Genomic DNA, 26,577 nt, shown 5'->3' with positions numbered 1-26,577 from the left:
AGATTTGAAACGTTGAAATACGTAGCACGAGAGGCGAGTGGACGATACAGGTATACGTGCCTAGAGAAGGCGGAAATGTAGGTACCCTGATCAGCATAAGCTGCCGCATTGGTCCGTACGTTCATTTTTTAAAGGGACTGTTTCTCCTGTCGAGATACACAATTATTACAGTGAGAGTTAACTCGTTCACTTTCGCAACCCGTACATATCTCGATATTATATGAACACTCTAACCTCATCACGCCCGGCGTCTCAAACCTGTTTCCAGGTCCTACAATGCGTACGTTATACAGAACGCCAATTATAAAATCTTAGTTTTAGTACGCTCAACACTTCCTGCAAATGTACGACGCGGGTATAGATGTGAGAATTTGTTTTTTTTTTAAAGATTGGCTGAATAATCATGTGACCTACACGATCAAAGCATACAATACAATATACCTTGATTAGATACAAGATATCTGTTTCAGCAGCCAGTTACTGATAAAATTGTTAGGAGTATCCTTCAAATTTTATCATTCACCGAAAATTATCACGAACAGAATTAATTTCTTAAAATATTCACAGAGGTACTGATTACACCAGTTTTCGCACCAAAGTGTAAAAACCCGTCAGTGGGATATCAGTTTGAATAACATCTGCAAAGATTTTACATGTTAGTAACTGGCATCCTTTTTTTTTAGATTTTCTATCCTCCTTAGCGGTAAGGCCGTTAGCAAACAACACACCTATAATATCGTATAGATGCATACTAAGATTGTAGAAAACATTTATTCCACACGGCATATTTTTTGGAAGATAATTTTAATTAAACATACAACGGTGTCGCACGGACCATGATTAATGATCGAATTGTGGTTTTCGGCGGCATTTGACAAGAAGAACTTAAGGAACGGTTGCAGACTCTGATCCATCAACAATCACCTGCAATTAAATGATATTATATGTTTTCAACAAAAAATTCTTCACGATAAAGTTACGTATACCGGATTTCCAGAAATTCTCGAGCCATAGGTTGTGTAGCTTGTGGTAACACATCGTCTAACTTTTGGTTGAGAAACATTGAAACAAAAGTTTGTCGAGTTGACCGCATTTCGCGGTTCACATTTTTATACCTAAAATTTACACGACGAAGAAGACTGCGCGTTACTTTCCGAAAATATCCAGCGCTACCCGCAACTCCCACATCATAGGTTGGTTCATAGGTATTTACTGGACGTCCAGGTATCCAACCGTGAGGTAGAAAGCGAAACTCATAGACGATATCGACCAGAATGAAGTTAACAAGGATACTGTAATGATTCGTGTTCAGGAAGAATCGTTACTTCACACTTTTAGGATTGTCTGAAATTTAGTAAACCGTGATAACACAAAATTCATTCATACATATGTATTTCTAAAAACGAACTCCTCTTAATCTCGTTCTGAAATTGCTCGTAAAAGATATTTTCTTTATTTAATAACTTCAACGTCTTTGATACCGAGATACTGAAAATTTTCGTTCACGTTGTCGATGGGAACGGTTATTCAATGATGGGCTCAAATGCCTCATACCTCTTCTCCGAGGTAGTCTCGCCATTGTATAATTCATCATTAATTCTTGCTTCCAGCGAGTGTGATATCTCGTGAGGAGCAATTAACCTTGGATAATTAAGTATGTCCCCACATGTGAGTGTCTGTACACATAGATCCTGATACTTCAATAACTTGTTGAGCGCAGTGATTGAAATTTCATAATACCTACAAGTTTTATAACATCGTGGGAGCCGCTGATTCTTTTGATCACAATAGCTTGGAGGTCTCCTTGGAATATGGAATGACTTGGAATCACTAGCCTGTGTAGAATCATACGTAGAATTCGCAAAGATAATGATTCGTGATTAGTCGTATGCGAATCAGATAGGTGATTATTATTATTGTCGCGATAATACCTTGATTGTAACTGTTGGAGATCTAATGAGCATGAAGTTAGGAACGTTACTGTAACGATGCATGTTTAGGAAAAATCGTTATTTCGCACCTTTAGGAATGTATGAAACTTAGTAAACCACGATATACAAAACATATTCATGTATTGAAAAACCAATTCCTTGAAATTCATTCTAACATTGCGTAATTATGATTTTTTCTCCCAATGTTTCGTTACACTAACCTTATTAACGTCAGCCTTATGTAATCTATCGATCCTGTAATATTTTTCGTTTAATTCTACATTGGGTATGCAGCTGGCCATTACGCGATAGTGGATGAGGCACAAATCTCCGAATAATAGAAAACAGACCATTGCCGGAAAGCACGTAAGCTGACCTGCAAAAAGTAACTCAGGGAATATACGCCAAGTCAGAAAAGAAACAATCGGAGTAAAAGAGAAACGGATGTTCGTACTTCCCCCTAGCCGAGATCTCTATCGCGGTCAATTAGTTGGAATGAAATGAGCCACGCGGATTAACTCGCAGCATCACGTAGGTATATACAAAGCTGTCGCTGTGGTCATTTAGCATTTCACGATTAGCCCTCGACTAATCGGACGACTCCACCCACAATTTTGCGACTCTCCGAACATCAGTTTATACGCAGAATACGCGAACGTATCGTGAAATATTATAACGACAAAAAACAAGTCTGATTAGAAGTATTGTGAAATAATCTCCGTTCGGGATCTTTGAATATTTTTTATTCCCCTGACATTTCGAAGTAGGATTAATCCAGGAGCCATCTCAGAAACGCATGAAATATAGTAGAGATACACTTCAGGTCAAAATTTTTAACGTATCCATGTGAAATTTGACTCGTACTTGCTCAGTTACTATCCGTTGCTCGCCTACGCAGACCGAGTTGATGAATGTTACATGCGTTATAGTATACCGAGTTTATATTGCGAAACAGTCAACAACCCAAGAAGGAAGAGCATGAATGACGTGAAAAATTGACGAATGTAAAAAAAAAACATTTTTGAACATGAAAAGACACCTACCGCCGATACGTCCATTCGCCCGAAGCGTTGCAACATAACGCACAGTGGACACGTTGTCCTAAATGCATCAACACCATTCAAAAATTTCGTCAAAGACTTCCGCGTCTATCCACTCAACGACCACGCGGCACAGTTCTGCATAAAAACCTCTTCTACGAGAAAATAAATCATAAACGATCATGTGTTTTCGTATTTGAAAAGTAGCTATCACGTGCTCCGCTTTGCGTACATACAATGCACACAGATTATTTATGCGCGTGCCTATACGGGAGAGGACCGTATCTATAAGTACTACAAGTTCGATTCTCCCGTTTCGCCATGAAAAGTTCGTTTCTACAAGTTCGTTTCTAAATTAAATCAAATTAAATCAAAATTTACGAAGTTGAAAATTAAATGTATTCGTTTCTAGAAAACGGGGTCACATAATTTAAATTAAATTAAATAAAATTGGATTAAATTAAATTAAATAAAAATGTATAAAATTGACAATTAAATGTATGAGGTTCGAAATTGTAGGAACGCCAGTTGTAGAAAGGATACCCACTCGTCTACACATTTATTTATGATACATCTGCGAAGAATCAAGTATTAGAGCGACTCAAAAAAATTATTCTTAATCGATGCGTTTTCCACCCTGTGTGTAACATATTTACGTAGGTACATCGATAAGCTACCGTTCGCCACGTTCCTGCAAAAATTTCAAGAACAACATCGTAAGCTTGTCTGGTATCAGGTTTTTACTACTGGTCGTGAGAGAGCCGGTCAAGAAGGAGAGAGTATCGGTTAACACGTTTACATACAAGCTCTTCCCAAGTCTGGCATTGAAAAGGTAGGACGGGTGACGAGGGATTCGTACATATTTTGCAATATATATTCACGTTGGGTTCAAGGCTTCCGGATTCTCGGTAAGATACGCGAGCGATCCCTTTTCACCCTGATATCACGACGGGATATAGCTTTCTATCTGGCTAAGGTCACGACGTATGATATTGCTGCCGACTATCGACACCCGCCAAAGTCCAGAGCCATTACAGGTGATGGCATCCAACTTCCCTCTCGCCGATTCCTCATACATCCGGGCTCCGATCCGAGGATGACACCCGTTCGAACATATGAGAAACTCGAAGAAGACGTGCGAGACGATGTTGCAGATGTCACATGCACACGTGCAGGCACGGGTAATACGATTCGGTTACCCCCAGTTCGACAGCAGAAACGAAACTCCCTCGTGCAGGGTTTCTTCTGCAAAACATGTGTCGATCAGGGTGGGTGCGCGAGTCTTTATGGGATTTCATTTGAAAACTATTATCCCACCACACCACGGCTTCGGCTACCAATTTACTCCACACTTCACTCTCGAGGAAGGTGTATCCGATCGATCTCTCAGATTTGTTTTTTTTTTTTTTGCAACTAGGGGCTTCGCCCCTGCGCGCTTCGCGCGCCAACCCCATCTCGGCGCTACGCGCCTCGGGCACTCGGCGCTGCGCGCCTCGTTGTTCGGCGCTTCGCGCCTCACTATTTCCTTACGCATTGTCTAGTAGACAGGCGAATTCCTTCATGTTGATTTGATGACAGGTCTGCACTTGCTGTCCACTTCAATTCCTTCTGTGCTTACTTTTCTTTTTTTTATCAATCTAAGCTTCCATTCGTTGGTTGAAAATTGGTGTTCCTTCTCTATTGATATCTATCTATCTCCTTGACTTGCTGAATTATTTTTGCTACCGCTCTGCCCGTTATTCTCCAAAATCACCTTCTTTACATTATTTTTTTCTCTATATTTATGTTGCTGTTCACTCCGTAAATCACCTCTTTCTCTTGTGGTCAACATCGATCATGGTCGTTCTCTTTCCTGGTTATACGAATATTTGATGGATATTATTCTATGGCTTATTTGGTTCTTCGCACTTACAATTTTATTTTCCTCTTTCTTTTGTGATACTTCCGACCATCCACCATCTTCATCGCCTTGTCTGCTGCTTGAAACTCCTCCTTTCTCCATTGTCATCGTAAATCCTGGCTGTCCTTTTGACTGTTTGGTGATATATTTAGATTTACTATTATTTGATTGTTACTTTTCATACTTATTACTCACTATCTGAATTTTATTTTGGTTCTGCAAGACATCAAAGTGTCCACTGTCTCCGTCGCCGGTGAAGAGTAGCGAGAATTGTGTTCCATTTTGTGATCCGTTCCGGTGTGGATGAATTTGTTCTTCGCGATACACGATTAAACATATCTTAAAAATATCCGCAGCTGCATATATTGCATTTTTATTCATATGTGATTTGTAATCACCAGGTCACCTAATCACAGCACCGTTTGACTCATTACCTGTAATAAAACCCGCAAATGTAGACCAATTATCCACTATATTTGAAACGATACTCAGTCTCACCTCTGCGTGTCGATCTTGAGTGCCGTATACACAATACGCCAACGTGCGAAAAAGACAATTCCTGTCGGGAATCATCTTGATAATTTTCATTTGCATGTTCATTTTTTGCGCGTCAGAAACAGATACCTATAAAGATATTTGTCAAAGACTGTCATAAACAGCCGATGACAGCTGTCAAAGGGTTTGCTAGATGCTTTTTGTTTTGTTTTCGGGATCTCACCCCACCGCCAACTTCATGCGTATACTATTGTTATTATAATCTTTTTTTTACTATTGTTATTATAATCTTTTTTTACTATTGTTATTATAATCTTTTTTTACTATTGTTATTATAATCTTTTTCTACGTTCATTTGTTTGAAACTTTTTTATTAGATAGAGAGATATGTTATAGTAGACTGAAAACCAAGTCACGCGTATTTTTTTTTTTTTTTACTTGCCATTCAAGACTTTAAGGGGGTGAAACTACCCTACAAAGTAAGGCATGTCAAGGGGTGATCTGGCATTTTTTTTCATTAAGAAAAATACATTTTCATTACTCGTTATAAAAAAAAAATTTCCAGTTGTATTGGTTGAAAAATATTACGTACTTGTGGGTAAAACTGCCAAATCACCCCTTGACATGTCTTACTTTGGAGGGTGGTTTCACCCCCTTAAAGTGTTTAATGGCAGATAAAAGAAAAACACGTGTCGCTTAGTTTTTAGTCTTCTATAACATATTACAAAAGAAATGAAATCGGAGAGATCGACCAGGTATACCTTCCTTGTCAGTGACAACCGGGTCTCTAAATTTACACCGTTCATTGTCGGCTAGGAATAGCTCTTCACAAACATGCGTTAACGATTAGCCCGCGGCAATGTTACCAAAAATTACGAACGTAAAATGTATATGTGTAATATATCCTCGGTGTTTGCAGGTGGATAATTTTCGTGCCTGTTCCTTTCAATTTACGTGTAGGCACAACATATACTGTACATAGAATAGAATTTATACCATCGCGTTTATACGATCGCTATTAAACCAGATTCGCTCTCATTCGATACGCATAACCGGTGGAGAGTGCAGTACGAAGGAAGTTTCGACGTTGAAACAACTTCTCTACAATTGGATCGTAAATCATTTTTCCAACTATTGATTAGGTCGTTATTAAATCGCCGCCAAGAGAACTTCCGCAAAGTGAGCAAAAACAGCAACATAGCCAGCGCTTTACCATTTTCTTCTCGTCTTATGTTTTTTTTTTCCTTTCTTTTTATTGCCAATCAGCTTCTCCTCCTTCTCCTCCTCCGCCTCACAGCGGGTCTAGATCGCCTGATCAAGCGAGGTCAAGTCGCGGTAAATTTACATCGAGTCGCAATCGTCGGTCTCTCAGAACCAGAAGCGAATCCGAAGCATCGCCGTGACTCTATTGCGAACGCATGACGTCAATCATCATCGTGTGGCAACCAAAATTTTATTGACTTTTTTTAGAATCGACGGACACCAAGCTTGGATAATATGCATACGTCTACACCTGTAACACTTGGAACATAATGAAAATTCACACAAGTCGTCGGATACGTGATTCAACCTGCCGCTTTGATTCTTTCCTTTATTATTTCCAAATGTTCGATTGCTTTTTCCGCAATGATGACATTCATTTGAAAATATCTGCACATTTGACCTTCAACTCAATCAAACTCGTAGGCAGGTGGACACGCGCGCGACGAAATTGAAACTGGTCCCCCAAATTGTTGTGAAACTTTTCTTTCAAGATCAAAGTTGGGGGAAAAAGTATTTCAGGAATTCTTCTCTTTGCCGCTCGACGTGATCTCAGCCAAGCGTTCGCGAGAGTTTTTGTAACACAAATGATGTATATTGTACATACCCAGGTATATAGGTATAGGTATAAAGTACTTTGTACGTACCCAACGTAAGCGAACACGTTCTACTCTTCATTTCTATACGATTTAACAACGATACGAAAGAGTAGGAGATAATGCTGATTGTTATTGTGAGACGTCGTCGTCGGACCAGGAAAATTTACACCACCGTTTCGAAGCTTATCGAGAATCGCCACGTCAAATGTGAGGTAAAAAAAAAGATATGAATGATATTTACATTTTATCATGGAAGAGTTGAAGTAAAATGTTGTGACGGCACATCCAGCCGCTGAAACAGCATCGCAGTAATGAACGTAGTAAAGTAACACAAGGCTTGTTGATCGGACTCATCGTCAGTATCGAGTTCTGTTTATATTTCGGCGCGTCTTGAACACAACTTCACAGTTCGCGGCGTTGGGGGCACCGTATCGACAATCGCGCGGTCCATCCCGGTTACGCTGGAACAGCTCCATGTCGGATCGTTCGAGATGATGCTACCGGAAATGAACTTTGTCCGTGACCGTGGGACGGGGCCGTTGAACCTGCCAGCCTTTCTTGTACACCTATACATCAATATGTACGTACGTAGGTATTCGTTTACATACATGTATGCATACATATACTTTGTGAGCTCGTTCACCAAAGATCATGAATATTAACGTGGCCCCAGGCCCCCAGCTGAAGGCACCCGGTGCTATAATTTGCAATATTCGAACGGTGCAGGCGCCCCGAACCTGTTCCGATCTTGATACGAAGTTAGTCAACAAATGACCAAAATATCGAGCCTTTGATTTTTAACACCTTCACAGTAAATTCAAAATTCCATTACAGTGTGTCGAATAAAATTCATGCAAGAATCTTTCTTCAAACTAGATTTTTCGAAAGTGTTTCACATATATTTTAATCGCTCGTACCGCATTGATATACATCGTTTTTTATTTGGTTACATATATTTAATCCGTACCCCTGACTATACGAAATTTCAGGATACATGAATCCACGATTTCTATGGACATACAAGTCTTTACGATCGACTGGAGACGCGAGCTTTACCCTTATCTTATTCCTCCTCACCGCGGCTCAATGATCAGCTGAACGCAACACAGCTGTTGTCGAGAAAGCGAGACAGACAAACCCAGTGCACACGCGGTAAATCGCATATAGATTACATCTTCACCCGAGTATAATTGCTCATAACTGTTCGCTAACATATCGTATAGAAAGGCGAAGTCAGTTTAAAATTTGATATTTCGCGGGTTGGTGGACGAGACATGCTATAGAACCTGATCCACGTCCGTCGACGAGTATCTTCTTGATTGAAAAAACCAATCAGGGTCCGCATTTATCGGCTTTGTCTCGCGGGGCTCAACGTAGGTAGGTACGCGTGCAGGTGCAGCACACCTCTTTGCGTATTCGTTAAAGGACGCACATTATATGCATTAGACCATCGAACATGTAACGCAGGTAAGTGAGAACGTCGGCACGTATCGTGTTGATTTGTCATATGCGTACAACGTACATGCGTGATGATGATTCCGTATCTTGCTTTACCAACCCCGCTGCAGGGGTGAGAGGAGCCCACTTCCAAGAGATAATCTTAACATAGGCATCATCGTAGCGAAAATCCGACACCCTTCTCTTTTCGTCGATCATTTGATTTTTCTTCGTCGGTCTCTACCGAGCAGGTAAACGCAGACAAACGAAATATCGAGGGTTGGATTCACCCACCAACCGACGTGACGTTCCAAAAATCTTAGCATTTTTTGTAAACGCATTAGTAGTTGGTTTAAACTACGTTCGGATAACATTTTTTTTTTTCTCACTTGCAGTGAAAAAACTCGTCTAGCAGAGTATATGCGGCAATACTCGTTAAAATCAATAGGGTCTAAAAAAAAAAACGATTAGGAACTGTAGGAACCGTACATAAACGAAAGAGAGATCTTCACGCACTGGAAATTGGCAAAGAATATCAAGTTACGTGGTGGTGTGGTTTAGAAAAATTTGGCTTTATACCTTCTAAAAATCAGCACCGCACGCTCGCACTTTAGGCATCCGGTAATTATGAATCGCTTGTCGTGATCTGGCTGCAACGAGCAGCCAGCTGGACACTCGACAGTGCCAGAGCGAACCCGCCTACCTTATACCTATAACCTTGTAACTATACCTATAACCTATACCCACCTACCATCCAACGAACCAGCCTTCCTACGCGATTGTAGCCGAGCCACCAGGTCGGCGTTGCATTCGAGGCGGAATGCAACAAAGCGACTTGTACCGGCTCTGGCGAAGGGTCGGCCGGAGGTGGAGGAGGCAGAGGCGGAAAAGGAGGAAGAGGAGAAGGGAGGGCGACGCGTAGCGGTCGTGCCGCGAAGGTGGATTTTCATCCTGGGCAAGTTGACTCTGGCCTCTCCAGGGACAAAGAACCAGCGACCGACCAACGGCGGAGGGCGAGGAGCCGTACGAGAGAGCGAAGCCTTCCACGGCCTGTGAAAACGGATGAGCGAGAAAACGGGGAGGAAAATCGGTGGCTATTAACAATAAGAAATAAGGATAAAAACCTTGGGGAGATTGACGTCGATTTGCAGTTTTATCGGAGATAATCGCAGCAGAGTAGGGTGAAAAAACGTGAAACTATGCAGTGCGGGCGTACGAGTCTGCGGAAAAATTTGCTCACCGCACGGTTGAAATTTAACAGATATCCGCTCGAGACGGTGTAGCAAGTAATTCGTTACGAGTTCACCTCGCGAACACAATAAATAGAGTAAAGAACAAAAGGACCGGGAATACTGACTACTCGCTGCAAGCGAACATTCCTCCGAGGAATCCGCTAAAGGCCAACTAAAACGAGTCATTTCTACGCAATTCTACTGACGCCATGGTGTCCAAACTCTCTCAGCGGATGCAGGGTGCTTACACATTTAATGTGTGTACAAAAAAAAATATCCGTCATAAGAGCGTGGTGGCGAGCTTGTTTGCTGACCTGAACATCAGCTGACTTGACCAAACCGGCGCAAGCCACGAGTGTTGCCTGTGCTGCCTACTTCCAGTTATTATGAGAAACAATACAGGTATTATATTATTGAATCTCAAACTCCGTGGTCAAAGATATATGATATTATATAAGAGAGTCAGAAAATGTAAGTCTGTGTCGACGTATCACTTCGATTATTATTGATCCTTACACAGTCCCGGAGAGTTTCTCAGCTGTGCACGTTACGATACATAAAAAAAGGAACGGGTCGCTCAGAGCAAGTCGGTTACACATGCCCTTCATAAGTACCTTCGAGTAAAATGATTGCGAGGCTGAACTTATTAACGTTATTGTAATGATTAACGGTTTGGAAAATCATTATTCCACATTTGCAGGAATGTATAAAGAAGGTAAAATTTATTCACATTTTAATACCTTAACCAGTTCAAAGTTACTATAAACTTGCAAAATGGTAATTTTTTCTCCCAATATTTCGTTAGGTAAACTTTACCAACTTTAGCCTCATAAATGATCAGCATTACGAACATCGTTTTAGTGATGGGCTGGTGGGTAGGTCACCCATCGTTATACCGTAGGTACTACGCGCTGAGTACGTGCCACAACCGTCGATTAAATGCGCAAGGGGTGGAATGTTTGCCGTACTGTCTAAACGTAATCAATTTCGGTGCAACAACTCGCGTTCAAAGTCCAGTTCTACTCTCGTCTCTGGATCAAGCAGCCTTTGAAATCATTCCATTAAGATTGGACGTTTACCGACTTTGTAAGTTTCACCGGAACATAGGAAATTCTTGTACGTCAAACCGATCCCAGAGTTTTCAGATATATTCTAAAATTTTTAAATTTATTCTAAAAAATCTTTTCCGGCGACTTCCGGATTCCCGTGTCAGGGCCTGACGTTAACGCTCACTTCACGCATCGACGCGTTACGTGATTATATGTATGTACATATTGAAACGTGGCGATGATGAGTTTAGTTTCCATGTTGAAACACAACGACGAGGCTTCGTCCTGAAATCCTTACGGAGGGCGGGATACCTTAAACTTTATTTAACTACGCAGGTGGGGGGCACGTCTCGCATTTACAGCGATTATAAAACTCCGCGTCTGGACGATGTATAGATACGCAGCCAAATCCCCTGTATTTTTACGACACAGCATCCCGCTAATAACAGTCCTCTGACAGTGATTCGGTTCGACCGTTGATAATTCAAGAAAATTTATTACCCACGGTATGAACATCTCGCGAGAACCTGGTAGCCTGCTGATTTTGCTCAAATGAGTGCCGGCTAATGATACCATTCGATCGCTGATCGTTCACGACGTGCTATTATCCGACGGGATCAAGCCCTCCGAGGATATTACGAGGCGTTCTTTCTCTCGGGACCCTTCGACGAGAGACGGCTTTCGAGGTTCCCGATGCACTCGCTCACACGCTCGTACTTGGTTGCTGCACACCGCTTGTAACTCGAACTCGTAACTTTGCTCGACCGCGTGCACACCGCGTAGCTTCAAATTGAACGCAAATTGACCTTCCGGCTGGGCAACTATCAGAGCTACGAGCGTGAAAGCGTTCGGCTAAACGCCCGTCACAATTCGCACGGTACGGACGTACCTATACCAGATGGAAATGCAAAATTGGGTCAAGCTGCAGCGATCAGGTCCCCAGCCGAAAGCATAATTTTCGAGAGTAAGTATAAGCCGAGTTCTGCTACGTTTCGCGAACCTCTGCCCCATTCCGGGTATGGCGTATACATATGCGTATGCAGTGTATGAACAAGTGTGCATGCGAGTTACAGCGAAAAGTACGGTAGATAGAACTTACGTGTGATGAAATATTTAATTATTACATGGAATACGGAATTGCCTCGAAAACGCGGACGCTGCGGTGAAATACGTATTGTTATAATTAGTATTGGATGCCGTTTAGGTCATAAAATTAAATATAGTCCGCGTGACGTTGGCGAAAATTTTTAGGAATGTACGAATTACATGATATCTGGGGGAGACGGCGGACTTCGGAGTCTATTCGGTAACAAAGGCTGGGCGGAATTTTATTCATACATACAACTAAAAATTCGTTGTTGTGTTAAGCGTTTTTTGTCAATTCTACATATCTCTGAATAATATCATATCGTTTCATATTACACGTTTCTGCAGAACAATTGTTTCTCGACTACGACCTAATTGTTGAATAAGGTGTGTGTAAATATGTATAATAAGTATCATACTGTGCCAAATAAATGTCCACATGACGCTTTCGGTTTTTTTTTTTCTTTTATCTTAAATATATTTTATAAACAACGTGAACGTTTTTTCAACGATAGATCACAGTAACGGCAAAGGTACACGAGATTGAAGTTAGTAACGTTATCGCAACGAAAAATGTGGGAAATATCACCATTTTCTTATTTTTACTATGACTTTGATCGAACCAAGATTTCAAAATATGATTATGTTTCGCTTTGTTACGGTTTTTTAAATTTCAAATAATTCGAAAATCTCGAACTAACGGTTTTTCCTCAGCACGAATCATTACGATAACGTTACCAACTTCAACACGGCGAAGGTACACGTATGGATCAGTAACGAAATACTAAATCGTCATATTCCCATCCCGAGCCCGTCTCTAATTGACCTTCCCAGATCCGGGAGCAGACTTCGATCCGTGCCGGATCCCCGATCTCTCTTTATTCTCTTCGAACTCTCGGCTTGGCTGGAGCTCGCCCGACCTTCGATCGCGATAAGGAACACCTGCAAGTGCTCAACCTCGTCCCTGACTTTGACCTTGAGCCTGACCCCGACCCTCGTAACATCGAATTATACTGTGCGGTCAACCGAGCTGAAAGCTGATCGTACGAGGGAAATAATAACCATCAGGGTTGCGCGCTAAAATACACATACGACAAAGATGGAAAAGACTGGCACTGTGAGAATGTGATCATTCCTCGTTTAGGAGTTTTTCTCGTCGGAACGTTGGCAGGTATCCTATACGAGATTTCGCAGTTAGAATTGGATAAGACTTAAGCGACGGGCAGTTGATGAGGCCGGGGCAGAGGGGCAATACCAGGGGTAGGGGGTGGAGTGGGGCAAACTTACCCTGTGCGGGGCCCGAAGGAGACGATGGACCGCGGCTAGCTGGTTGATGAGAGGCAAGGTCGCGCTGAAAGTGTGGACCGGGGGTCGGGGGGGCTCGGGGTAGGAACTGGCGTAGGCGAACGGGTCGACGTCGTTCAGGTACTGAACCCGGCACGTCAGCGAGAGCATTTTTCACTTCCTCCTGCTGTTCGACGTAGTCTCTAACGGGTAAATCATGCAACCACCACCTCGACCGACGAGCCCTTGATCGAACGGCACCCTTACGGTCGATGTCACTTGTTGATCTCGGCTGTGAGCGTGAATTGTACTGCAGAGGTAAAAACGCGACGGGAAACAACCGCTTCACCTCACACCGTGTCTATTATATTTATAGGACGTCTGTTTCTACTTCTTTTTTTCTTCTTCTTCTTCTACACAAGTCCTTTCATCGTCGAAACCGGCTCAGCGTAACGTTTCTTTCTTAATTGAAGCACCGAGTGCTTGAGTAATGCGTCCTCCGGGTTGTAATTGTCGCACGAAGCTTAGTTCAATTGGCCTCCCGTGCCTGTTGGAATCTGCGTGTTGTGTGGACGGGAGAGATCAGTGTGGAGTGAAAACGGATACCGTAATACTTAATTTCAAACACAGCACTCCCTAAGGTTGACTTCGCGGAGATAGAATCGATCTCACGATGGTTAATCACGGAGCGGAGCCGTGAAGCTGCCGCAAATCAGCAGGGTAAACAAATAAAAAAGCTTAGAAACCTGCGGTAAACTTTTCACATGTATCGGAACGTGTTTCATCTCGAGACCAAACTGATCAGACACAGTGTAAATACCGTTCGTGGTTCAAAAATAGAATTAAACGTTGGTCGTTTGCGCTGCTTGAAGAAAAAATCGGAAACAACTTGAGAAATACGATAATCTACTGCAGCGTTGATCGCGATCCCGCAAGGCCCACCGATGCGCAAACCAGCCGGTGTGGCGAACGCAACGAAACCTTGTTCACCGGCTGATATGCGCCATCAGCGACCACCGACCGAGATGGGACAATGTCCGCGATAAATTGTCAAACATGGGAGGTTTGTATTTGGAATTACTAACAATCTTTACCCGGTACTGATTGTGAGATCGAAGCCGATAAATCGCGATCGATTCTTCTATTCGGATATCAGAGCAATATTTCCACACGTTTGACACTCCGCTCCTGACAACGAGAACAAGGACCTTAAGTCCCGGCTTACGGCTCGGCTCTCGCCGCCCTCGTCGACGACGACGACAAGCAAGGATAAAAACGCGCGACGACGTATAGAGCAACAAGCGGCTTGCGGCATGCCCACTTCGGTCCTCGCGCGCGGCCGCCGCGACACTGAGCCACACGTCGGACACCTGTCGACGCCTCGTGCAGCGCCGCCAAACGGAGGCGCCGCCGACTAAAGAATCTTACCGCCCGCGCGGACCTCACTTTCAAAATTGGAAACCGACTTGGCGAGATCGACCTGCAAACGAACTTGGCTCTCGGTTGAATTGTCTTGATTTTCAGTAGGTATGTAGGGTGTAGTATATATTCACCCGGTCAAAAGTTCTCATGGACACAAGTCCCAAAAAAAACAGTACCTTCTGAGATACACGCTTCGGGAGGGGGGGTGTATGGATTTTTTGATATCTATGGATTACGCGATTTTTACGAATTACAAAACTTCAAGGGGGGCTTGAAATCAAATATGTCACTCAAAACCTGCACGGCCGATTCGCAGAGACTCCGCACGCGCTTGAAAAACGGGACAAGTCGATTGTTGCAACAGTCGGAGGATCTCGTTCTTCACGTGAAATCTAACGCCGCACCTCTTTCCGGTAAGCCAGCGAGTTCGTCGATGGAATCAATGCGTCGATGGAATCAATCGCAGCTTCCTGCCTACCTTGGAGAATCAACCGTCTAGTTTTTTGAGTGATTTTTTTGATTTCAAGTCCCCTTGAAGCTTTATAATTCATTAAAAACACGAAATCCATAGGTGTCAAAAAATCTGAACACTTTTCTTCCGAAGCCTGTATCTCGGAAACTACTGATTTTTGGAACTTGTGTCCATGAGAACTTTTGATGGGGAGGACATGTATTATAACATACTGAAAATCAAGCCAATTCGACCGGGAGCCAATTTCGATAAGGATTCTGCGGGGTTCTTCGTGAGGATCTTATTGCATACAGTGCCTTACACTGCTACGTGACTTTCTACCGTCATTCAAAAGTTCGTATGATCAACTAATCGCATTAAACCGCGTGATGAAGGAATATCGCTCATCATACAGTTCCACCTTTCACCTTTTACCCGTGGCGTTCCGCAAGGAGAAAACAACCATTACCGTTTCCGAAACGGGACAATTTATGAAACGATTTCATTAACACTAATCAAAATACAATTTGGGACTTCGTGATTTCTCAAACATCTCCGGCCTTCTCGACCTCAACTTAAACTTGTTAGCAAAGTTATTTTCTTCCGAGGCAATGAAATTTATACGTTCTGGCTGAACGTGACATGATTTCTCTCGCCAAGCGTACGTACTTATGGGTAGTAAAATTTTAAAATACTTTTATTTCGGTTAATTATATACCGAAGTAATGATGCGTATAAAGAAGCGTGGACGTAAATGCGATTCAGGTAAATTTGTGTAACATTAAAAGTCTAGTCTATCCATGATGTTTCAAGCGTGGAACCCAGATGTATACCTACCGTTTCAGGGGTAAAGATATCATGGATTCTCACCAGAAACTCGGAAGGAAAACTGACTAATGTCGTGATTCTGAGGAACTTCGACAATTTGTAAAACAAACTTATCACGTAGGTCATGAATTTTGTTCCAAAAACAGACACTCGATTATCCGCGTGTATGAAAATTCTCGCCTACATGTTATTCTTGAGAATGATACTTTTATCTATGTAGTGAAACCAGTTACCTTTTCAACAATAAATCTGCGAAAAACGTATTTAGAGATACACGGATTATGAAAATACGAATACTCATTTACTAATAAGTTATACCTATGTATGGAGTCGCAGGGCCACAATCGCGACTGGAATAAATCCATAATTCCAGATACAATGATAAAATTATTTTTTTTCCTGGGATGAAAGCAGCGTGCCACGTTAAGTGGAAGGCGTCACAGCTCAGACGTCGAGTTGAAAAATATTTTAGAGCACGAATGTCACCCGATTTCAAGCTGATATCACCAACGCCAAGGATGCTTGGCATATATCGGGGGTTGAATGTGTCCCCGGTGCATTTGCGATTCGCGCCTCGGTAGACTGGTGGGTACAAGCAGGTATACGTATGACCGTACGTAACTATAAACCCGCCAACCGAGTACTCAAGCGTATCGTGGCAACGTATTGCGCGTTCCACCCTCACATCGTCGCAACGTAGACGCACGTGCATCGTACTTGTGTAGTAACGTATTACGATAATACGTGCCGAGTCGACTGATTACGTTTTTACCGCACAATTACGAAAGGGGCGACGGAATGCGGCACCCCTGCCACACCGGAGTCACGTATTTTCATGAGATCTGGTTACTACCTAGCATCTATATGTATATATATATTGCAACGAAGTTGTGTTCGCACCCCCTTGGCACGTCTGATGTCGTCATAATATTCAGTCGTCGTCAAATGTTTAATCATTAATTTTGTCCATAAGCGTACGTGCGTTTGAGTAGATACAAAAATGTTATCTAAATCGAGGTACGATAATATCGGACTGCCAAATCAACAAATTTTCCGATAGTAAATAGTTCTTCATTACAGGGTACATGCACTGTTTTTTACCACTTTAGTACTGTCTCTGGCCACCCTTTGATCCATTCGTGCCCAATAAAAATTGCATGTAAACGAGGGCGTCGCCTCAAATGGTACAAAAAGGTTAATTCTCCTTTCATCAGTATTAACATTGCTTTTTAAACAATCGATTATCAAGCAGCTCCATTTAATATCATATGCAGGGGATGTTTTAGTATCGGATTCAATAATTGGATAAGTTTATAGTACTAGGAACAACTAAAACATTATATAATACAAGGGTGACCAAAGATGGTGCAGTAACTAACAATACGCATTCGATAAGCCTCTTAGTAAGGTACGTAAACGGAGTGTAATAAAGTGACCAATTAACAAATACGCGGATAAAATTTGGCAAGTACTCACTGGGATGTAGCCATCCGGTTGAGGCCTGTCCAAGTCCCTGAAAGAATGAAAATATTAACAGCATTGATACAAATAAGGCTTTAAGCATTCTTGTTGAGAATGGGCAGAAAAACAGAAATGCGGCAAGTTTACCTATTTCTTCGGCGTATGACCGGGATCTGCGGAGTGCTATCGTGAATAATGACCTGATCCGCGTCTATTTCCTCACACTCGGAGCTTTCCTCGGACGATTCTGAAACCATGTGACAGTTTTGGTTCATCAATCTTTACTTCCGGTTCCAAACTTGGATCAATCGAGGCGGGAGGGCAATGACATTGTGAACAACATTTGGGGCCGGGAACTAATTCAGGAGGCAGGAATCCATCTATCACGTACAACCGTAATCGCAGTAATTTTCTCGGATCCGAAAGTTAAACTGTTGATATCTCAAGCGCTGGTTCCCGAAAAATCTGAGCAGCAACTCCACGTCATTCCTGCCCCCTTAAGAGCGCAACCCCCAAACACCCTCCATGCACGCCCTTCTTATTTGCGCTAGAGTGACTATCGCAACTGATCCCGAGCATCCCATTTTTGGCGCTATTGACGTCGATTTATTTCATTTAGCGATGAACTTTCAAGACGAAGATTATCAAAGACCAATCATGTCGGCTGATACGTTCTAGCAGTAATCATCGAGCAATATTCAGCCACACCCACCTTGGCTGCACTCCTTCATGTGGATCCGGGAGGTCAACGGACTGTGTTGTGGAATCGCGGTAACACCGAGCAGGTCGTCGATGTTGGTATGGTTGCCGATGAACAGCGGCAGAGTTGATGGCCGCTTCCTGGGCTGTGATCTCCTCATGGCTGATTCAACCCCAGGCTTCACGTTGTCGTACGGAGAATTCCGCCCACCGTAACTGTCCGGTGGATCTGGAGGATTTTCAACCTGCGACATGAATTCGTAGTGATTGGGCGTGCGAAATTGATTTTAATAAGTGAAGTCGTCTCGTCTTCAGGCCACCCCGTCTATTTCTTTCACCGCCTACGCGTGGGTCAGCCGCTGTGACGTGAGAATGATTTCGATTTATCTGTATTAATGTATAGCGTATACACGTTGAAAAATATTTTGTAAGTCTAAAGATCCAATGATTAAAAATGTAAACGATGCGTACAGACCTTTTAATCGTTAAAAGTAAAATTTTGAATAATCCAAGTTGCGTGTTTTATTGTCGCCACCAGCCTCTGAGTACCTACAATAGATGAGATCGATATTCTGCGCCAGATCGTGAAATAATTTATGCTTGACAAAGTACCAACTTCTCGCTGAAACTGCAAAGTCCTCAACGCCCGAGTATACCGATATAACGTGCGAAACGACGTGGGTAATTTAAAACGAGGAACTCACCCCTTCGGGGCTGGCGCGATCTCCGAGTGGTTCGTCGGGTGGAGGCGGTGGGAATTCAATTGGAAACCTAGACAAACTTCTCTTAAGTTGCACTTCCGGTGGTGGCACGGGGCCAATCTCGACGTTTTCGAGGGATTCCGAGGAGTCAGAAGTGCTGATCGAAGTATCCACGCGTATTGTTTCAACTCCCTCTGGCACGTTCACCGAGCTGTCCATCCACCACGCCCTTTCCCCAGAGTCGATGTGTCTTATTTTGCTGATCTCTTTCTGGTTGAAATTATTCGAATTCTCGTCGTTCTGTGGTGGCGACGTTCGACGGGCCGGGAGTATCACCTCGACACCCTCGGGAACACTTTCCGGGTCCTCGTTCATCCACCACGCACGCTCCCCCGACTGTTGGTGCTTTATTCGATTACGCCGCTCGGACTTGGTGCTACCTCGAGAGTTTGGCGACGACTCTTTTCTGAGATCATCCGGGATATTTTCGTTCGCGTCCAGCCAGCACGCTTTGTCACTCGAATCTTGCCGCCAGATCTTCAGCTTAAAGTTACCTGTCGGGGGCAGAATGAAAGGAGACGTGGTATAAATGAAATAATTGCCTTCGCATAAGCGACTGACTTACCGTCGTCAGAAAGAACGTTGCTGGCAGTTGTGTCTTGGCTAATATCATCGCTGTGAACGCTCATTTTTTCAACACCCTCTGGCACGTTGTCCGAACTAGGATCCATCCACCATGCCTTTTCCCCGGAAACCTGATGCGTCAGTTTGTGGGCCTTCCGCTTCTTCTCGATCTTCTCCGAGTTCGTGAAGCTTAGACTCTTTGACAATGACTGGGTGATGGACTTGGAAAGGGACATACCGTGACCTCCGGTCTTTTTCGATGCTTCGCTAACATCCGAGGTGGAATTAGCCGGCCAGCCGGCCTTCAGCTCCCCGGAATCGGGGTGCTTCATTTTGAACAAATTAGTTACAGGGGCTAGTGCCCTCATAAGGAACGACTTCGCCTCTTCCGTTTTCCCCGAAACCTCGCTACGAGACTTTGGGCTCGCTGGTGGACGTGGCGGTCTGTCTGTGGTCAAGGATAGCTCGTCGGCCGAAGACGCCAGGACGCTAGTTCGCGACGAACCTACGCTGCTTCGACATCTCTTGTCGACGGGTGAACTTGCGGCTCTTCTCCGTCTTCGCCGGGAACTGGAGCGCTGCTCCGCATCTTCCTCTTCGCTGCTCGACGAGCTGGAGGAGGTTATACTTTCCGAACTGGAGGTTGCGCTTCCTGACTGATTCTTCCTTCTGTTCGGCGGTGACTTCGAAAAGCTTCTGTTGCTCCTTCCTTCCTGAGCGGAAGCTACGGGGCTGCCACGTTGCTGTGGATTGCCAACTCTCGGAATCGAGCCCTTCAACATGGTCGATGGTAGCTTCAGTTTAGACCCAGACTGATTCGATTTGACCGATGTTGAGGATCCCGATGAGGCGACCTGATGTATCGACTCTGAATTCGGCTCGGACTGCGAGTCCTGAGAACTTATCGACGCGCTTCGACGTTTCTTCAAACGTTTCCGTTCCAGTTTCGATCGCGACGTTTCCCCACTCTCCATGTTCAACGCTGACTTACGAAAATCTTTGTTGATATACTTCGCAGACGTCTTCGCGGTTCCCCCACTGTCGCTTTTTGGCACCGGTGGTTTTCCCCGAGCTCCTCCGTCCACTGGAGTACTCTGACGTGTACTTCCCAAGCTAGATTTCCCCGACAACGGCGAAGGCGTCGTTCTTATTTTTGCACTCAGGCTCGTCATTGAACTGGCCGAAGAAGATTTGGATCTTCCATTTGACGCGTTGGCAGCACTGTCGGAGGAATCGGTCCGGGATATTTGTCGAGAAACATTTTTCCCCGAATTGTTTCCAGACAACTGTCTACCGCTGTGCGAAGAACCGCTATCCGATTTTGACAGCGAGTCCCTGCGAGACTGGGAATTTTCTTTCCTCCCTGGCGTACCTTCACGCCGGTGGAGTGACTCGTCATAGGCAGAACGGACGCTATCCAGTTTTGGGGTCGATCTGTGTCGGTTATTAGCATTTTCACCCTTTAATGGTGAAAAATCACAACTCGAGGATGACTTGGTCAATTTACATTCTGTTTTTGACCCAGAAAGAGTCTCAATCTTTGGCGGCGAACTTGTTCTTTGGTTTGTTGCTTCGATTTTTGGTATGGAACTCTTTGATCCCGAACAGCTCTCGTCTTCGTAGAGTGAGTCGGATTTTTGATCACTCAGCGAACCAGAGCCAAACCCGTCCGTCTTTGTAGGGGATTCTTCGCGACTGGGAACGGGCACGACGGTTCTCACAACGTTTGTAGTAGAATTAAAATGACTAGGGCCGTTCGAGGATGAGGGCTTAGTAATACTGCTAGGGCGCTGTTCGCTACTTTGTACTTTGGAACTAGAATCGTTCGGCACTTTTTGAGTCTCTTGACCGACTCCTGGAGACGCGATCCGACTATCGGCTGACCTCGGAAATCCGAATCCACCGATCCTCGAGGGTAGAGAAGACGACCCACCCCCGGTACCGTAACTTCGTGAGGTGTAGCCGGATGATTTTGATGAACTTGGTGAATACTTCCCCAGGTACGAGGTCCACGGGGTCACCGTAACTCGGCCCCCTCCGTATCGTGAAAATCTTGCCGTATCGTCCATCCGGTCGGACTGCATCTCTTCGTCCTTCATCTCCGGCCGGCGCTTCGGCCTGGTTATCTCTTTTTCTATCATTTTCGCGGTGTCAGCTCTTCGAGATCGAACGTACGACGACGCGGTTGATGACGAAGGCGAAGTTCCTCGTGTTACAACCGTTACAGTTTCAACCTCCTCTGCCTCTGTCTCTTCTTCCTCCTCTTCCTCTTCCTCTGCCTCCTCGTTCTCCTCCTCCTCCTCCACCTCATCCTCGTCATCCTGTTGATCGTTATAAGACTGACTGTTTGCAGCGTCGGATTTCTCGCACGTCTTCGGGTCGACTTCGGTCTTTCGCGAAGAAGCATCGTTCCGCAGAGGCCCATCTGCACGCGACATCGATACACATGAAGCTACGTCATCCTTGAGAGGGGTCATCGACCGCTTACTACTTGAAGCTCGGAATCTGTCCGAACCGGAGTAGCTGATGGCCGTTGGAACGTGATCCGCACTGCTTCGAGGCGTCAAACCGAATCGAGTGCCCGCCGCGCTGTACCTGGATGAGGTAGCCGGAGTTGACGCGGACTCTGAGGCGACTGGAAAGGTGGAAACATTAATTCACCGAGCTGTATACATTTTCGCTGCAACAAAACTGGATACCAAAACTCACGCAGGCCCCCGGAAACAGTCCTGCCGTAAGAAGGTGCCCTCGAGTAAACTCTGGAGTAGCAGCTGCTCTTGCTCCCCGCAATCTCGGGACTCGGTTCACGTGACGATCTTCCCGAAGGGACTCGGATGCCCCTGTACGATATGGGAGGATGTTCAGCGCGTTCTTTTTTCTCGACTGGGCGATGATCACTGGTGTAGGTTTTACCCCCCGTTGTACCTGGGTAGGTGCTGGAGACGAAACGCGGAATGGCATCGGGCTCCCGACTTCTTTCCCTGGAAGCACCACGCGTGTATTTATCCAGAACTGAGGTCGGCCTGTCTGATGACTTGACGGTGGGGTCCCGGAGGTTTGAGTACTTCTCCAGAAGGGAACTCCTGCTCCCGGACAGTGGACTTTTCGATCTCGCCTCCTCTTTCACGGCAGCTCGTTCAGTGTGTAGCCGGTGCTTGTCCGAGTCCTTAGGGCCGGCTGAAAAAAAATAATCAGAATGTAGAATGGCTCTGTGCTGTGGGTGAGGTTAATGTTTATTGAAATGCCGTAACCAGACTGTCGACCTTGGAAGTGGTGAGAAAAGAAAAAAAAAACACGTCTCACTTGGATCGTAACGATTTGCAGTGAGCATGACTCATGTCCTCAAATTTGGTTACCATAGTTAACTAACCAACATATTTGTACGTCGGTCTCTCCTCCTGCTTGTCTTTCTCCCTTTTCGTGTAACTCGATCCGTAGCTCGGAAGGGTACGTTCTTTGGACGTTGCTCGATTAGAATTTGCCGGACTGACGGTTGAATAAGACGTTCTATAGCTTGGCAGTTGACTCGCAGTCGAAGTACCACGGCCGAAAGCGTTTGCACCCAAAGCTGAATTAGTCCTCGACTTGTAGCCGCTTGCATCATTCTGCTAAGCACACCCCATTAGGATTAATCAAATGAACATTGAATCAAAATTGTTTGAAATAAATTTGTTTTATTGCCTCGCTTGAAGAACGAACCTGTTGCGTTGACGAATCAGATTTCGTCGAACTGTATGAATTCTCTCGCTCACGCTTGCTCCACGGCACCTAGAGTCATCGAATGAAAACGTCAATCAAATACCAATTTAGAACTGTTAATACTGGCCAGCTGCATATTTCCCCGTGATCGATCGCCCCAAAGTCCACCACAATATTCGATACACATTTAAACGTAAAAACGCCGTATGCGTATTGAATTATATTGAAATAAAGAGATATGGCTTGGCATAATATTAAAACGCATCCCAGTGCATGTCGCATCTCGATTAAGTATTCGAATGAAATATACGAATGTACATCGATAAGGCGGGAGGTAAGGGGGGGGGGGGGGGGGGGGGGGCAGGGACCTCGTAGTAATCGATGTAACAATAATCAGGTAGCCTGTATGCATATCCACGGAGTATGGAAAAAGAAATTATGATTCGTTTAATTAACATAAGTTTGGCAAATTGCCCGGCGCTTGAAATAGTGCCTCGACCTGGCTGAGTGTAACAACCTTTCGGTTTCTCTTTGCTTCTAGCGGGTGACTCGATCGAGCTGGTATGCACTGTCATTCAATAACTACTGGCTTCCTTCTAATCACAATTAATACGATGCAAATGTATAGGTCAATTATTCTGTGTTACTTGCGAAACATTATAGTGGCTTTGTGTGAAAATCAGCATACGTCTTTATACTCAATTATCTGTAAAAGTGAAATATAATTGAGAAAGTTACGATACCTTGAAATCCAATTTTAATGAAAAATTTCATCAAGATTCACTACAGCATTGACAGAGCATTTTTATGATACTCTTCGCGTGTACATATCGCATCTGTAGTTTCGGGATTTTCCGTACGTGGTTTTGCCGTCGTATATTTGGCCAGGGGCGATATTGAAAGTATAATTGATAAGCAGCTGGAGTGTTCGCAGGAGCTATTCCAGCGCCGTCCTTGAGTACCTACCGGGGACGTGTCCGCAATATTAAAATTCAATTAAATTCAACGGATATCTCGAGCTGGCGGGGCTGGAGCAATGAGACCACCAAGGTGGTTCCCCTCCCGGAAGTTGAAGAAGAGACCGGAAGTGATAACTTGAATCGAGTCACCGCTATTACTGTCTCGGAATTCGTTTCACTCCGTGTAGTGCGTCGCGTAGTCGGCGAGGATTGGATCTCGACCCTCTGGCGTTCGACAGCGGCCAACCCTCGCGGCAGCCAGGACAACGACTCGAGTTCTTACCTCCTCGATTTCTAATCCGAGTTCGGAAACGCTGGTTCCCTAAATACCCAGCTAACCTACTGAATACCAGTATTAGTCTACCGTCAATCAAGTCTTGCGTCGTTCGCCCACTACCAGGTTGATAATAAGTTAACACGCGTTCAACGCAATGAACAATTTATCGCCACGTAAATCGGTGTCAGTCAACACGGTATTTGTATAAACATATATAGGTATATATAACAAGGGAGAGAAGCCTGCGTGCATGGAGACATTGAACCATATATCCCTTCTCGGAGTTACGTTTCATTGTGGCAAACTCCCGACAAAGTCCCAAAGTTTAAGTATCAGGATGACAGTTTTCAAGATTATTCCATACGTATGGTACTCAACGTGTATTTATGCTTCGCAATATCCTCAAAGCCATCGCCGTTCCTGTCACTATAGACATCGCATAAATGATTCCCCGACGATCCGTCGACTAGGAAGTACGGTATAAGCCCGGTAGCCACGGGTATTTCGGAATCTCGACACCCGGCATCGCATTGGAACGAAATCGTATTTGTGCCGGAGCCAACGGCTTCCGCTGCATTTAGAGCCTACCGAGCCACCGGGTATACAAATGACTCTCCACGCACCGGTTCCCTATCAATCCCAGCTGCCGCCTGTATAGCACAAGGCAACTTCGACGAGCGGATGGCGTTGCTGCTTGGTTGTTTTGGAAAAGTGACTTCTTAGCGCGCGGAAGCCTTTTAAACACGGATGCATGTACGTATATTTACGAAATTGGATAGTTTCGTCGTTTGATAGTTTTGGAAATTCCCGTAATGCGGTATATTATATCTTTATGGTTTTTCCAACACAAGACGAGATGAAACTTCCTTTATCAAATTATAGAATGTCAACATTTGGATACGTTTGGTAATCTCGAGAAATGTGACGGCATTGTAACAAATCGGATGGATATTGTTCACAACTCAACCACTAGCCATTCAATTCCCCACGCGTATCATTTCGACGGTATTGAAACGAATATAGGAACTCGACTGGCTGTGAAAATCAATGGAAATATGAACTGGCGATAAAATCGCAAAGAGGCGAGATTTATCAGGGGCGGTACGACCGGACCCAATTTTTCACACTACCGTTGCGATTCGGTATTGCCTGGCATCGCCTGGCAGTATTTTATACCTGACAACTCTACGATTCACATCATGTATACCTCTATAGCTATGATAGACATTGAAAGTTACCAAGCCTGCGAGACTTTCAATATTGCTATAATGCCAACCATAAAAATAGCTGCTCAAGACTGTTAAATTGAAAACTGGCAAAGTTTCAAATCACCATTCGATCACATTAAATCATAAAGTCCGAAAGTGTTTAGGATCTTCCAAGTCTAGGTCGTCATTTAGGCAAATCGTTTTAGGCAACACGCGCACAAGATGTAGTGGTGAGCGTTGGATCAAAGTTCATATTGTAAGCGGGAAGTGCTAAGAATTGTGCCCAACCTCAGTGGCGTAAAGATTCCTGGGACTCTCGTCGCGTTCGTCAGTCGATTGAAATTCATATGGGTATCGTTGGCAACTTTGCTTGCATTTGAAATATTTATCCAGCGAAAAATATGCTGCCACATTGTCACTCATCAGACTCTATAATAGTAATCACGCTTGACATTCCGACGATACGCAACTGCTGTAATCAAAACGATTCGTAGATTGTCACTAATTGTTTAATAACTTCATCGGCAATCTTCTAAATAATGTTTTTTTGTCGTTCACGCTCCTGCAGAGACAAGATCAAGCCAACTAAGTCTGTGATATTTCTGATGATGAAGGAGAAGTCTTGAAAAAAATTGAAAGTAAACTTTACCATAACTTCAACTAAGAATAAGAAATGATCTGTCAGATACACAGAGCACAATCCATGAAAAACTGGATAACAGAAGATTTTGGCCTCGGCAAGAATATGGCCCAGATTTGTTCAACTACCGTAGATATCACTGTAGAATCATAAGATCCCGTCGAGAGATTATAAAGCGAGATTGAATCTGAGTCCTCGCACACACAGTTGATCAATTCTGTGATGAGGATGCAGCCGAGATGTTGCCGCGCGTCTCTCTTTTGACACAGCGAGAACCAAGAGACGTATAATTGAA

General features: G+C 44.1%; 2 protein-coding genes and 1 long non-coding RNA gene across 8 annotated transcripts in view; all 3 read right to left on the bottom strand.

Annotated features, from left to right (window-relative positions):
* Fhos (Formin homology 2 domain containing) overlaps positions 1 to 14,652 on the bottom strand; it is a 69,384-nt gene extending 54,732 nt beyond the window's left edge. For 3 of the 6 annotated variants that reach the window (XM_069133972.1, XM_046614366.2, XM_046614365.2), the window contains exons 1-2: positions 14,408 to 14,646; positions 13,317 to 13,870 (exon numbers count right to left, since the gene is read on the bottom strand). In XM_069133972.1, coding sequence (XP_068990073.1) covers positions 13,317 to 13,484 — 168 coding nt within the window. In that variant the 5' untranslated portion in view covers positions 13,485 to 13,870; positions 14,408 to 14,646. Of the gene's footprint in view, positions 1 to 13,316; positions 13,871 to 14,398 lie in introns of all 6 variants that reach the window. The other 3 variants (XM_069133974.1, XM_069133975.1, XM_069133973.1) reach the window with 3 other exon arrangements.
* LOC124212329 (serine-rich adhesin for platelets) overlaps positions 3,524 to 26,577 on the bottom strand; it is a 29,297-nt gene continuing 6,243 nt past the window's right edge. The window contains exons 2-10 of the mRNA XM_069133971.1: positions 23,199 to 23,267; positions 22,870 to 23,107; positions 22,209 to 22,676; positions 19,501 to 22,134; positions 18,879 to 19,429; positions 18,188 to 18,419; positions 17,623 to 17,722; positions 17,491 to 17,527; positions 3,524 to 4,216 (exon numbers count right to left, since the gene is read on the bottom strand). Of these exons, the coding sequence (XP_068990072.1) occupies positions 3,974 to 4,216; positions 17,491 to 17,527; positions 17,623 to 17,722; positions 18,188 to 18,419; positions 18,879 to 19,429; positions 19,501 to 22,134; positions 22,209 to 22,676; positions 22,870 to 23,107; positions 23,199 to 23,267 (4,572 nt within the window). The 3' untranslated portion in view covers positions 3,524 to 3,973. The remainder of the gene's footprint in view (positions 4,217 to 17,490; positions 17,528 to 17,622; positions 17,723 to 18,187; positions 18,420 to 18,878; positions 19,430 to 19,500; positions 22,135 to 22,208; positions 22,677 to 22,869; positions 23,108 to 23,198; positions 23,268 to 26,577) is intronic.
* Positions 4,414 to 5,753, bottom strand: LOC138190510 (uncharacterized). Its single transcript, XR_011176523.1, has 3 exons — positions 5,067 to 5,753; positions 4,884 to 5,003; positions 4,414 to 4,823 (listed from the first exon to the last, which is right to left on the bottom strand). It is a non-coding gene; the product is annotated as an uncharacterized lncRNA (long non-coding RNA).

Source organism: Neodiprion pinetum, chromosome 2 (assembly GCF_021155775.2).
Source record: "Neodiprion pinetum isolate iyNeoPine1 chromosome 2, iyNeoPine1.2, whole genome shotgun sequence".
Lineage (NCBI taxonomy): Eukaryota > Metazoa > Arthropoda > Insecta > Hymenoptera > Diprionidae > Neodiprion > Neodiprion pinetum.
Note: the sequence above shows the minus strand (reverse complement) of the source record. Positions and strands in the feature narration are given on the sequence as shown.